Source organism: Oncorhynchus gorbuscha, linkage group LG25 (genome assembly GCF_021184085.1).
Source record: "Oncorhynchus gorbuscha isolate QuinsamMale2020 ecotype Even-year linkage group LG25, OgorEven_v1.0, whole genome shotgun sequence".
Classification (NCBI taxonomy): Eukaryota; Metazoa; Chordata; class Actinopteri; order Salmoniformes; family Salmonidae; genus Oncorhynchus; species Oncorhynchus gorbuscha.
Window position 1 is genome coordinate 3,218,044 of NC_060197.1, and position 13,114 is coordinate 3,231,157.

Below are 13,114 nucleotides of genomic sequence, written 5' to 3' on the forward strand. Positions count from 1 at the left end.
CAGTTCATTAATACCAAATTAATTCAACTGTAAATGAGATACAGGCAGAAGAAAGGCCTTAGATTTTCTTTGACAGTATTCAGTCCTTTCTCCTCAGTCTGATCCTTAGCAGCCACATCTGTTAAAGATCACCTTCTGACAGACCTAATTAACACATCCCATCTATGGGGCAGTAGCCAGTAAGGAAAAGGGGGCCTACCAAACGTGACACAAGAAGGATTGTGGCTGAGGAGAGAAGTAAGGGAAAGAGCAAAGAAGAGGTATGTGTGTGTGGGCACATCAAACAGGCCACAGAGGAAAAGCCCTATCCCAAACACACTCTATAATCATTGATCTGTCTAGACAGAAATAGGATAGCTAACTGGGCTAACACCACTGTGTATATGATATTATAGACACTCAGGATCCAGAATGTGCACACAAATAATTTCCATTGAAAATGCTACTTTGTCCAGAACCGAGTTAATGTGTGTCTGGGAGACAAACTCTTTAAGTGACAGTTCACCGTTTTACCTTGTTTTTCCACCTAACTAGGGTGGTGTCATTCATGCTTGATCACTCGTTATTTAGTTTGTATTTTTATTTATTTCTAAACAAACAGACTTTGAAGGATATTCATACAAATGTACCATAAACATGAAGATGACAAACAAGTAACAAGAAAAGGAAACAGTATTTTCCACAAGCTACTCAGGCACAGAAGCTAGGATATGCATATAATGGGTATATTTGGATAGAAAACACTCTACAGTTTCTAAAACTGTTAAAATACTGTCGGTGAGTATAACAGAACTGATATGGCAGGCGAAACCCCAAGGACAAACCATCCAGGGAATAAAAAAAATTGAGGTCATTGGATTTTTCCAGTTGTTTTCTATGGGATACCCTTATTATTAAGAACCTAGCTGCAGTTCTTATGGCTTCCACTAGATGTCAACAGTCTTTAGAAATTGTTCAATGTTTTTCTTTTGAAAAGTTAAGAAATAGTCACTCCAGGTGGACTCTACTGTTTTGGTGCGTCACTCCAGGTGGACTCTACTGTTTTGGTGCGTGTGAACTGGAGCACGCTTCACGTTGTTTTTAATCAGGTATTAGAAACAGTTTATTCTGTCTTAAATTTGATTGATTATTTACATTTTAGGGTACCTGAGGTTGGATTAGGAACATTGTTTGAAATGTTTGGACCAAGTTTACAGATAACTTATTAGATACTTTGTAGTCATGTTGGGCGAGTTGAAACCAGTGTATTTCTGAATCAAACGCGGCAAATACATTGACATTTTTGGGACATAAAGAAGGACCTTATCGAACAAAAGGACTATTTGTGATGTTTCTGGGACATTTTGGAGTGCCAACAGAATAATATTTTCAAAGGTAAGGCATTAATTATATCGCTATTTCTGACTTTTGTGGCGCACCTGCCTGGTTGAAATATGATTTTCATGTGTTTGGTGCAGGTCTACAATTTTGTTTCTGGTGTCCTTTGACAGCTCTTTGGTCTTGGCCATAGTGGAGTTTGGAGTGTGACTGTTTGAGGTTGTGGACAGGTGTCTTATACTGATAACAAGTTCAAACAGGTGCCATTAATACAGGTAACGAGTGGAGGTCAGAGGAGGCTCTTAAAGAAGAAGTTACAGGTATGTGAGAGCCAGAAATCTTGCTTGTTTGTAGGTGACCAAATACTTATTTTCCACCCTAATTTGCAAATAAATTCATAAAAAATCCTACAATGTGATTTTCTGGATTTTCTTTCTAATTTTGTCTGTCATAGTTGAAGTGTACCTATGCTGAAAATTACAGGCCTCTCTCATGTTTTTAAGTGGGAGAACTTGCACAATTGGTGGCTGACTAAATACTTTTTTGCTCCACTGTAACTATCTACATGATGAAACCCCAAGTCATTGTAAAGACCTCATATCTTCTGTGTTCGCATGAGGAGATGGGTCCATCTGCCTTGTGTTCAGTCCAATCTTCTCAGTCAGATCCTTAGCTACCATATCCTTCATCAAAATCCTCCTTTTTTGACCAAGTCCATATACATCCCAGTTGTCAGGCAGTAGCCCTTTAAGGAAAAGGCAGGCTGCGAAACGTGACACAACCAGGATGGTGGCCAGAGAGACCAACATGATGCCGGTGCGGAATGGGAAGACATGCAGCAGACACCCGTCCTCGTGTAGGCTGTCCCAGGGAAGGGGCATGAGTCCAGGCACACCAAGCAGGGGCTCTCCCACTAGTAGCCGCAGCAGTAGCCCTACCACAAGGCCTGCCAAGGCACCATACCCATTGACCTTCCCAGGTAGAAAGAGGATGCAGATCAACTGTGCACACACTACCGTGTACATCACATCTCCACTGAGAATCCAGAAGACATACACAGAGGAGGTCGTCATGGCCAAGCCTGCCCCCATGAAACCAAACAGTAGGATGGACACCTTTACAACCCGTAGAATTTGTTTCTCAGAGGCCTAAAATGAAGAAGAAAAATCAATTGCAGTGCCCTCAGTAAATTTGTGGGAAACATTTACAAATAGATAGTTACATAGAATAAACTAAGATGTTTGTAAGTAGATTCTCCAACTTTCTCTCACCCTTTTGCTGAAAATGTTTTTGTAGATGTTTCTGGCAAAAAGGGACGCAGAAGACAGCAGGGCCGAGTCAATAGATGACATCACGGCAGCAGCAATGGCGCCGATTCCGGCAAGAGAGACGAAAGGTGGACACAGGTAGCGCAGGGAGATGGGCAGAATCATACCCGCCTTGCCCTGCTCGTAGGGAGTAGGTAGACCAAAACTGGTCTGGTTCCAATCTAAGTGAGGGAGAGAAAAAAAACAAGCTTATGAGATTTACAGAACTCCCAGTGATTGACATTATTGGGACAGTGTCGGCTCCTCCCATGAAGCCTACTCCTCCATTTTGATGAACACACTGCTGTACCTGTGGATGCTGCCACAGCACCAATGAGAAGAGGTGGTATGGCGAGGATGAAGCAGAAGACAGAGGCAGCATAGCAAGTGAACTGAGCCTGAGCCACAGTGGCTGTGGCCAGGACTCTCTGGTAGAAGGCCTGGTAACAGATTCCACCTAGAGTCTGAGAGAGTGAGACATTGAAATGGACCATAAAAATGTTAAAATCCAAAAAGTGACAGGATCTAAATGAGAAAACAACCAGCACAGAAAATAGAAAGGTCACACAATACAATGAAAATTATAGGGTCTTCGTTTGGGAGACATTTAGATATAGATCTATACAACAGATGGTCTGTGATGTGGAATCAACTAGATATTAGACCATGTTTGAGGTCTGAACATCTCTGACAAACTGTGAAATTGGAGTGAAATGTGACTTTTTAAGTTGACATTACCACCAGTAGCAGGTCATCCAGCCAGCGCCCTGCATCTGCCACCTTCAGCCTGCCGGTCCATGGCTCCTGATACAGTTTTGTCACCGCTGTGACTGTAATGTCTGTTGAGGCGGGGCTCATCAGTATGAAGGGCACACAGAACCACTGGAAGGGAAAAAACAAAAACACAAAATCCCTGAAAGGAAAAAAAACTAAACCACAAATCCATTGAAAGGGAAGAAAAAAAGAAGTTGAAGCAATTCCCATACAGAAACTCTGACACGTAAATAAAGTGAATCTCGGCGTGTATATATATAGTAGACCACACACGTGCCTCACTCACTATAACACATTGACCCTAGAACCAATAGTTATTCCGCTGTCCCCATAGCAGGAACCTTTGAAGAACACTTTTTGGTTCCAGGTAGAACCCTTCTGGGTTAAATGTTGAACCCTTTCCATAAAGGGTTCCCCTATGAGGACAGACAAAGAACCCTTTTGAAACATATTTTTCTAAGAGTGCAGGACAAAGTTTTATCACCAGGCTGAGGAACATGAAGATGAGCTGGATGACATCAGTGTAGGCCACCGAGTACAGCCCTCCCAGTAATGTGTAGAGAACTGCCACGGCAGCAGACAGGGCCACAGCCAAGGGTGATGGGATATCCATGATCACACTCACCGTTCCCCCTAGAGCAAAGCATTGTACAGATTGTTCACACATTCTAGCTAGCGCAGTAGCATGCAAGCTTCTGTGTGTAGCCTATAGCCATCAACATCCCTGAGATCTAGTGTCATGATGTTGCTAGAAGGCCTCAACCATTCACGCAATGTATAACTTACAGACATGCCATGCAGGTTCATGCACTCATTCATGCATCAGGGAGTTGGCCAACATCAGCAACTAATAATGTAAGAATTTAGACTCATTCTCATGCTTCCAGATAATATGGTGGTGGAAAACAATTGCTTATTCTTCAATAAATTACATCAAAGAATCCCTCAGAGAAATCTAAGCTATAGAGACAGTTTTTCCACGTGACATAACCAGGTAAATGTGGCTCTAGTCCTGGCATGCGCTAAAAGGTGCTGTGATGGCTATTTTGCTGAAAGAACAACTGACTTACCTAATGCAGCGAGCACACAGGCTATCCAGAAGATGTCAGCAAGGAGTGATGGGACAAAGAGAATAGCAGTTAACGTGTTTCCATACTTCTCCTGGAACGGATCCATTATGGTGACGTAATTCTTCTCTCGGACCGGTTTCACAAAGAACAATGCACCTGCAGTCACAAATCCATTTACTGTGAATTATTTACCTTACACCACATGGTTGCCATATGTTTGATGCCATTCTATTCGCTCCGTTCCAGTCATTATTATGAGCCATCCTCCACTCAGCAGCCTCCACAGCCCAAGTGTTATGATAACATAACCATACATACCTACAACCAGGCTAAGGACGAAGCCTATTGGTGCGATGGCCCAAGCCAGGCCTCTTTTAGGGTCGTAGACCACCTCAGCATTGCCTAAGATGAAACCTCCTCCCACCCATGTAGCTGTAGAGAGTGGGTGGTCACACAGAACAACCACTAAACATTGAAAAACACTAGAGTACTTTGAAAGAGACTCAATGACTTTCAAATCTGGGTGATCTTATGTTACAAGTTAGTTAGGTTGACAACACACCTGTGGTAGTGAAGATGCTGACCCAGATGTTGAGGTTCCGCCCTCCAACCATGGCAACCTCACTAAGGTTTCCAGTGCACTTCCTCTCCTCGCGTTTGGACTTCCTGGACGCCCAGACGCCTGTCGCGAGGACGATGAGGTAGAACACCCCGATTGACAGCAGGCCGGGCCAGTTAAGCGCCATCTTCAGGGAGGAGAGGGAATTTCTATAAGATACATGAATATAGACCATCGAGACTTAGGCCAATGTCACACAGAGATGGACGAAAACGTAAACTCAGCAAAAAAAGAAACATCTTCTCACTGTCAACTGCATTTATTTTGAGCAAACTTAACATGTGTAAGTATTTGTGTGAACATAAGATTCAACAGCTGAGACATAAACCGAACAAGTTCCACAGACATGTGACTAACAGAAATGGAATAATGTGTCCCTGAACAAAGGGGGGGTCAAAATCAGAAGTAACAGTCAGTATCTGGTGTGGCCACCTGCTGCATTAAGTACTGCAGTGCATCTCCTCCTCATGGATTGCACCAGATTTGCCAGTTCTTGCTGTGAGATGTTACCCCACTCTTCCACCAAGGCACCTACAAGTTCCCAGACATTTCTGGGGGGGGAATGGTCCTAGTCTTCACCCTCCAATCCAACAGGTCCTAGACATGCTCAATGGGATTGAGATCCGGGCTCTTCGCTGGCCATGGCAGAACACTGAAATTCCTGTCTTGCAGGAAATCACGCACAGAACGAGCAGTATGGCTGGAAGCATTGTCATGCTGGAGGATCATGTCAGGATGAGCCTGCAGGAAGGGTACCACATGAGGAAGGAGGATGCCTTCCCTGTAAATGCACAGCATTGAGATTGCCTGCAATGACAACAAGCTCAGTCCAGACCATGACGGACCCTCCTCCTCCAAATCGATCCTGCTCCAGAGTACAGGCCTTGGTGTAACGCTCATTCCTTTGACGATAAACATGTATCTGACCATCACCCCTGGTGAGACAAAACCGCTACTCGTCAGTGAAGAGCACTTTTTGCCAGTCCTGTCTGGTCCAGCGATGGTGGGTTTGTGCCAATAGGCGACGTTGTTGCCGGTGTCTGATGAGGACCTGCCTTACAACAGGCCTACAAGCCCTCAGTCCAGCCTCTCTCAATCTATTGCGGACAGTCTGAGCACTGATGGAGGGATTATGCGTTCCTGGTGTAAGTCAGGAAGTTGTTGTTGCCATCCTGTACCTGTCCCGCAGGTGTGATGTTCGGATGTACCGATCCTGTGCAGGTGTTGTTACACGTGGTCTGCCACTGCGAGGGCGATCAGCTCTCCCTGTAGCGCTGTCTTAGACTTCTCACAGTACGGAAATTGCAATTTATTGCTCTGGCCACATCTGCAATCCTCATTCCTCCTTGCAGCATGCTTAAGGCACGTTCACGCAGATGAGCAGGGACCCTGGGCATCTTTCTTACGGTGTTTTTCAGAGTCAGTAGAAAGGCCTCTTTAGTGTCCTAAGTTTTCATAACTGTGACCTTAATTGCCTACCGTCTGTAAGATGTTAGTGTCTTAATGACCCTTCCACAGGTGGATGTTCATTAGTTGTTTATGATTCGTTGAACAAGCATGGGAAACAGAGTTTATACCCTTTACAATGAAGATCTGTGAATTTATTTGGATTTTTACAAATTATCTTTGAAAGACAGGGTCCTGAAAAAGGGACGTTTCTTTTTTTGCTGAGTTTATATAGTTTTGTCCACTTTGTCCATCAAAAGTTAAACTAATTCATACTTTTTACGTATATCTAATGATAATTTGCATAATGTTTAGCAAAACTATGGTTGCCTCTTGATACAAACTGTTAAATCGCTCAGAGGCTGTCTACTATAAATGGCCAATATCCACCAGCAAGCAATGCTTCACCTAGCCACGCTAGCTTCGCCCTGAGTAGCTTGCCATGTGGGTGCTAGCAAGCCAACAACATGATGGGTACTGCTAGGTATCGACAGCCAATCCAGTAGGGGCTAGAAGCTATTCTAAGCTTCAATTGGTTGTGCAATATTGGCAATAATTTACATATATCAAGCTTTCCCCAATTTAAGTCATTCACTGTTCAGGATCTGTTCAGCGAGCTTCTCTTGCCTTGCTAACTTACTTCCTTACGCTGAAAATGAATGGGCTCCGTAACTTTGTCGGAGGCATCTCTTGCTAGTGGACATGCCCGGTAAGTGACGGATCACTTCAGTTTATTATTTCCAAAGAAATGTAGCTTGTGGTATCAAACATCATTCAAACAGGTAGGGAACTTATCAATAGCCAATCCAGCCCGTTGTTCAAGCTCGCGAGACCTTCCCTCCCCCGATTGGTTAATCACACAGTGGTTTTGTTCTGTGATTTTCATAAAGTTCAGCCTAACTTTTGCCTCTTTCTGTTCACCAGAAGTAGTTTGCATCACTCATTTAACCCAGGTGCTTTGCTGAAAAAATGTACGGCCATTGTGGTATGAGTCAGATTGACCCGTATAGTTTAAACACACTCAAGACAGTCAAAGAATCAAGTAAAAACATCCAAAACTTGATTTGGTCTTGTCAGACCTTTCAGAAAGAAGAAATGCAAGAACATTTGATTTAAAGAACTCTATATTTAAGAACTATTTGTTAAACATATTTTCTTTCTCACAAACAAGCATTTTCTGTTGGAGCTCATTTTTCAGTGTCTGTGTCAGAGATCTGCTGCCCTCACACTGAGAATCTTGGGCAAGCTCCTTTTCACCCAAACATAATTATAAAAGTGCAACCAGAACCAGTCAAAACAAAATACATCAGAAATGTGTTTATTTTGGACCTGTGAAATTATCTATACACATATGAAAGCCTCTGGGTCAAAATGACCCACAACATCATGTTTGTTACACTAAATCTACAGACATTCTACAACACATCAGTGTGTCCACATTTTGAGTTAGGTTCATGACGCTAAACGAGGACAAGGTATTTAATTTCATGGAGATAAAGAGAGGTTAACTAGTATTTTAGGGGTCAAGTTGATCAGCAACATAATAGGAGGGTTAACAGAAGGTGTTTCCCTCCTTTGAAAAATAATGACTCCTGCAATTTGTCACATATAGTGGACAACCTCTGACAATGTCTCCCTGTGTCTTTTCCTCCCATTGGAAATGACTTATTTCTGGTTGTTTAATTTCTCAAAGTAATGTCCATTATAAACGTGCTGTTAGGGTGAACTCCAATCTCATTTGCATAACACCAGCATTTAGAACAACAGAGAAAGGAGTCCACTCCACAGGAGTCTTCTCCACATGGAATATATGGGAGAAATGAACGTGAAACCCAAATAAGGGTAAAGCTAGGAGGGATTTGTGTTCAGAGATGTTGCCATAGATTTTCATCTTCACCTTAGCCCAATAACTCACCAAGGCAACCAGTAAAGAGAGAGCAGATATGCATTCAGTCAGTCAGTCGGTTTCATTAACATGCTGACTCACACACACACACACACACACGCACGCATCCCATACCAAAAAAATCTCTTTACAAAGGCATTACACTGGAACCACATACTAGAGGTGGATGGAAATATGTGAATGGTCTTGCACATAAGAAAATGGTAATGTATTTACTGTATAATTACAAAATAGTTATGCTGGAGGTCAAATCAAAGTTTATTTGTCACGGGCGCCGAATACAACCTTACAGTGAAATGCTTACTTACAGGCTTTAACCAATAGTGCAAAAAAAGGTATTAGGTGAGCAATAGGTAAGTAAAGAAATAAAACAACAGTAAAAAGACAGGCTATATACAGTAACGAGGCTATAAAAGTAGTGCGGCTATATACAGACACCGGTTAGTCAGGCTGATTGAGTCAGAACTAGGAAACTCGGAAATGTCAAACTTGGAAACTAGTTGTAGAAAGATGATACTTTCCAAGTGTGAAATTTGGGTATCAGAATCAACCAATAGGAAGCTCTACGCAAACAACTTACGTTAATTTTAACTCCGAGGTTCCCGGGATTCTGACTTGTCTTAAATGTAGCATTACACTTTAATTACTACACACACAAAAAAAGTTATATCATTCTGCATTCAAATTCATTGTTTCATATATGGAAACTGAGACAATAATATTGTTATGTAAATAAACTGATCTTGTACAGTTCTGTAATATGTCTTCGCAATATTTTCGTAAGACCAGACAGTACAGTACACCCTTCAAATGTTATTATATTTCTAAATGTCAGTCAATTATGCAAGTACAGTATAACATTTTAATATAAATGTTGTCATATTTTAATGTTCCAATATTCAATAGATACTGTATCATATATTTAATTGATTTTATATACTTTGTAGTATTTCTCTTCAAGTTCAGTAGACACTTCTTTGATTGGTATTTCAATGCTGAAACATGTGTACTCCCAAGTACGATCAATATGGCACAACAAATACAAGATGCTAAGAACTGTTTAAACTTACCTCGATGTGCAATTTCCTTGATCCTCTCAGAGGAAAAACCTAAATGTACTTTGAGAACATCTTCTAACTCCTCCCTCTAGTCCTAAGAGTTTATTAGTGTAGTGAATATAACAAGTTAATAATTGATCAATACAGTACACTCATGTGGACTAAACTAAAAAAACAATTGTAGTAAAAATATGTTGACCACACTGTGAAAAATATATTTGTGGAATTTATGATTTACTGATATTTTAGCTTTGCACTACTACACTGCGCTGTATTCTGTCATCGTCAGTTACATCCCTTATAAGGAATCATTATGGTCTGGGATTCCAGTGCGCCAATTTCCTCATGTTAATCATTGAACTGCCTGGCCCATATCCATATCCTGCTGAGACATGGTGGCCCCCAATACAAGTTTGTTCAGGTGTGACCCCACAGCATAAACCCAAACCCAGCGGGACCAAGTGGTCACTTTGTCAAGGGTTAGCTTGCAACTCAAGCCAAACATTCTTTCACTGCAGGGAAACTGGGTCAATTAAAATCTAAGCTAAGTAATGCTCTGTTACTCAACTCCATATGTAAAGAAAAAGGCAAAAGGGAAATGTTGAGACTTTGAGCAACAACTGACCACTGTTGTCCTGTTGCGTGACCACATTCTTTCACAGTGGAGAGCTGAATAAAGGACAGGGCAACTAAAGCCTAGCGGCATTGAGAAACCCAGTGATAGTTTATTTTTTCAAAAGTCTCTCATTGATGTCACCCCCTGGGTTTGTCAACATCCCCCTCTCTATCCATCACAACTGTAAGAGGGGGATGAAATAGGACATGGCTGAATAATAGGGGCGGATGGGGCTGCTTTTTGAGGTGGCTGTATCTTGTGCATGGGTTGCTACAGGGTTTTGTCTACATAATGTCACGCCTTGGTCTTAGTATTTTGTGTTTTCTTTATTATTTGTTCAGGCCAGGGTGTGACATGGGTTTATTGTATTGTCTATTGGGGTTTTTGTAGGCATTGGGATTGTGGTTAATTAGGGGTGTGTCTAGTATAGGCTTGGCGAGTCAGGTGATTCTTGTTGTCTCTGATGGGGAACCGTATTTAGGTAGCCTGGGTTTCACTGTGTATTTCGTGGTTGATTGTTCCTGTCTCTGTGTAGTTTCACCAGATAGGCTCGGTCACTTTGGTTTTTCTTTTTTACTTGTTTTGGAAGAAGAGAACGAGCGCCATTCTCCTTGCGGAGATGGTGCTAAATACATCAACACGGACGGTCCCTGGGATTGGGCTGGCCAACACGATTCGGTTTGCTTGGAAGGAAAAGGAGTTGGAGCCTTTAGGACGGGAAACTTTTGGAAGGATAATATTGATGGGGATTCTAAAGCTGACGGTGAAGGACGTGTTTTGTTTCCAAGGCAACTCATTGGAGGGAGCATACGACGTGGCACTATATACAGAGGAAAAACACGATGATATCCTGAGAAGGGCAAGAGCAGTGGGAGGTGAGAGGCCGATGTGCCACTATGAAATAACAAGCCTGGCGAAGAATAACTTTAGGGTTGTAACTGTCAACATTTACAACCCTTACGTTAAGGACGAAGAGGTGAGGGCTTTTCTGGGGAGATACATGGATAACGTCTCCTCAGCAAGGCACCTCAAAGACTCCCTTGGGTTTTGGAATGGGAGGAGAGGCTTCCAGGCCCTCCTCAGAGAGGACCCAAAGGGACATGGTGGCTACCTCCATCCTCCTGCTATGTTCTCCCTAGGGGCTGACAGGGGGACGTTGTTTTATGCACGTCAGCCCCCATTTTGCAGGCACTGTATGGCCTACGGTCACATATTCGCCTCGTGCAGTACAATAAAATGCAGATTTTGTGGATCTGAGGAACACGAGGCGAGGGATTGTGACAAGCCTAAGACGTGCCATGGGTGTGGCTCGTCAGCACACCTGTGGCGGGGGTGCCCGGCCCGTCAGAGGTCATATGCGTCTGCGGCTGGGGGGGGGAGCAGGGGCGGGGGATGGGGGAAGAAGAGGAGGGGAAGGAAGCACGCCTCATGACCAGAGTACAGGTCCAGAGGGGAAGGCCACAAGGAAGGAGGAGGAGCAAGAAGCGGCGGATGGAAGAGAGAAGGAAACGGAAGGCACGGGAGTAGGAGAACCAGGAAAAGCATCGGAAGAAGGCAACCGAGTGGAGGAGCATGAGAGAGAAGAAAGCGAGGGAGGAGTGGTGGAGAAGGAGACGGTGGAAGAGCAAGTGGACTGGGGGGAAAGTGCCCTGGTGGAAGAGATGAGGGGTATGGTGGAGGAGCTGGCGGGGGGGGGGGGTGGTATCTCTCCACTGCCGCCATCACTAAAGAAGAGGAGGGTGCGATTGGCCGACAGTGAGAGGGAGGGGATGGCCAAGAGAGTGATGGGGGTGGGAGAAACCTCTGGGTTGCTGCTGGTTTCCCTAGGCCCTCAACTTCTGTTGGGTGGGGACACACCTAACAAGACTCAGGACTGGGTACAGGAGGAGGTGGGGAGTTTTTTGTTTGGGGACTCAAGCCTCCCCAATTTTTTTCCAAACCAGCTGCAACACTGGGGAGGGGGAGGATTGTGGGGGTAGACCCAGGGTGCAGGGCACCCCGGAGCCAAACACTATTCCTGCATCCTGGGATGGTGAGATGGAGGAAGAGGGGGGATGTCGGGTGTACGGATGGTGTTCTCACCGGTAGATATGGAGCAGGGGAGCATCGGGTGAGTCTCCTGTTTTAGTTTTTTTTCTGTCTGGGTTTAGAATTTGAGTGTATTACATGTTTTTATTTTTTCATGGGGTCTAATTTTACTTTTGTTAGTTTAAATGTAAGGGGTTTAAGGGATTTTGTTAAGAGGAGGGCGGTTTTTAGTTATTTGGAGGGTGTGGGGTTTGATTTTTGTTTTTTACAGGAGGTTCACCTGAGGGATGGAGGGGATGTTAGTAGGTTTAAGAGGGAGTGGGACAAGGGGGAGTCGGTTTGGGGTATTGGGGGGGTGCACTCATCAGGGGTAGGGATTTTGTGTGGGCACAGGGAGTTAAAAGTGGAGGATTCTTTTGTGGTAATGCAGGGGAGGGTTATAGGGGTGGATGTCACGATAAGGGATTGTAAATTTAGATTAGTGGTGGTGTATGGGCCACAGGTGGTGGCAGACAGTTGTCTGGGCGGCTGTTGCCTGTTTTCTTTTCGGATCACAATGGGGTGCTCCTGCAGGTGTGGTCGCCAGTCTGCCTCTTTGGTAGGGGGTACTGGAAGTTAGATCGGGATGTGCTGGAGGAGCAGGCTTTTGTTGACGGGATTTATGGTTTCTTTTGGAGGCTTGAAGGCCTCCAGTCCATGTGCGAGGGGGTGTTAGAGTGATGGGAATTAGTTAAGGTGAGGATTAGGGCTTTTATAATAGGGTATGGCAAGAGTAAAAAAAGGGAGGAGAGGAGGGAGGTGGATCGTATCCAAAGGTTAATTGAACTCGAATACGAGGCAGGCAACCTCGGCGGGTCGTTTGACTGGGAGAGATCCGCAACCCTAAAGGTGCAGCTCAGGGAGTTGCAGGAGCGGAAGGCTCAATCTTTCCTGGAGCGTGCGCATAGTGGCTTTCTAGAACATAATGAGACTT

General features: G+C 43.9%; 1 protein-coding gene across 2 annotated transcripts; it reads right to left on the reverse strand.

Annotated features, from left to right (window-relative positions):
* Positions 1-1,745: 1,745 nt before the first annotated feature.
* Positions 1,746-9,657, reverse strand: LOC124014548 (high-affinity choline transporter 1-like). Of its 2 annotated transcripts, none has more exons than XM_046329675.1 (9): positions 9,510-9,657; positions 5,031-5,214; positions 4,787-4,900; positions 4,469-4,624; positions 3,883-4,031; positions 3,363-3,506; positions 2,935-3,088; positions 2,589-2,806; positions 1,746-2,465 (listed from the first exon to the last, which is right to left on the reverse strand). In XM_046329675.1, the coding sequence occupies exons 2-9, from the start codon at positions 5,212-5,214 to the stop codon at positions 1,899-1,901; spliced, it is 1,686 nt and encodes a 561-aa protein (XP_046185631.1). In that variant the 5' UTR covers positions 9,510-9,657; the 3' UTR covers positions 1,746-1,898. The 2 variants fall into 2 exon arrangements, with proteins under 2 accessions (XP_046185631.1, XP_046185632.1); XM_046329676.1 differs by having other exon boundaries at positions 5,031-5,236; positions 9,510-9,526.
* Between the last annotated feature and the right edge of the window lie 3,457 nt (positions 9,658-13,114).

Excerpts from the sequence above, each read along its gene's own strand:
- LOC124014548 (XM_046329675.1), bottom strand. The coding sequence starts at position 5,214 with ATGGCGCTTAACTGGCCCGGCCTGCTGTCAATCGGGGTGTTCTACCTC. Across the intron at positions 3,089-3,362 it reads TGGATGACCTGCTACTGGTG|ACTCTAGGTGGAATCTGTTA; the intron begins GTAATGTCAACT and ends TCACTCTCTCAG. Across the intron at positions 2,466-2,588 it reads AAAACATTTTCAGCAAAAGG|GCCTCTGAGAAACAAATTCT; the intron begins GTGAGAGAAAGT and ends TCTTCATTTTAG.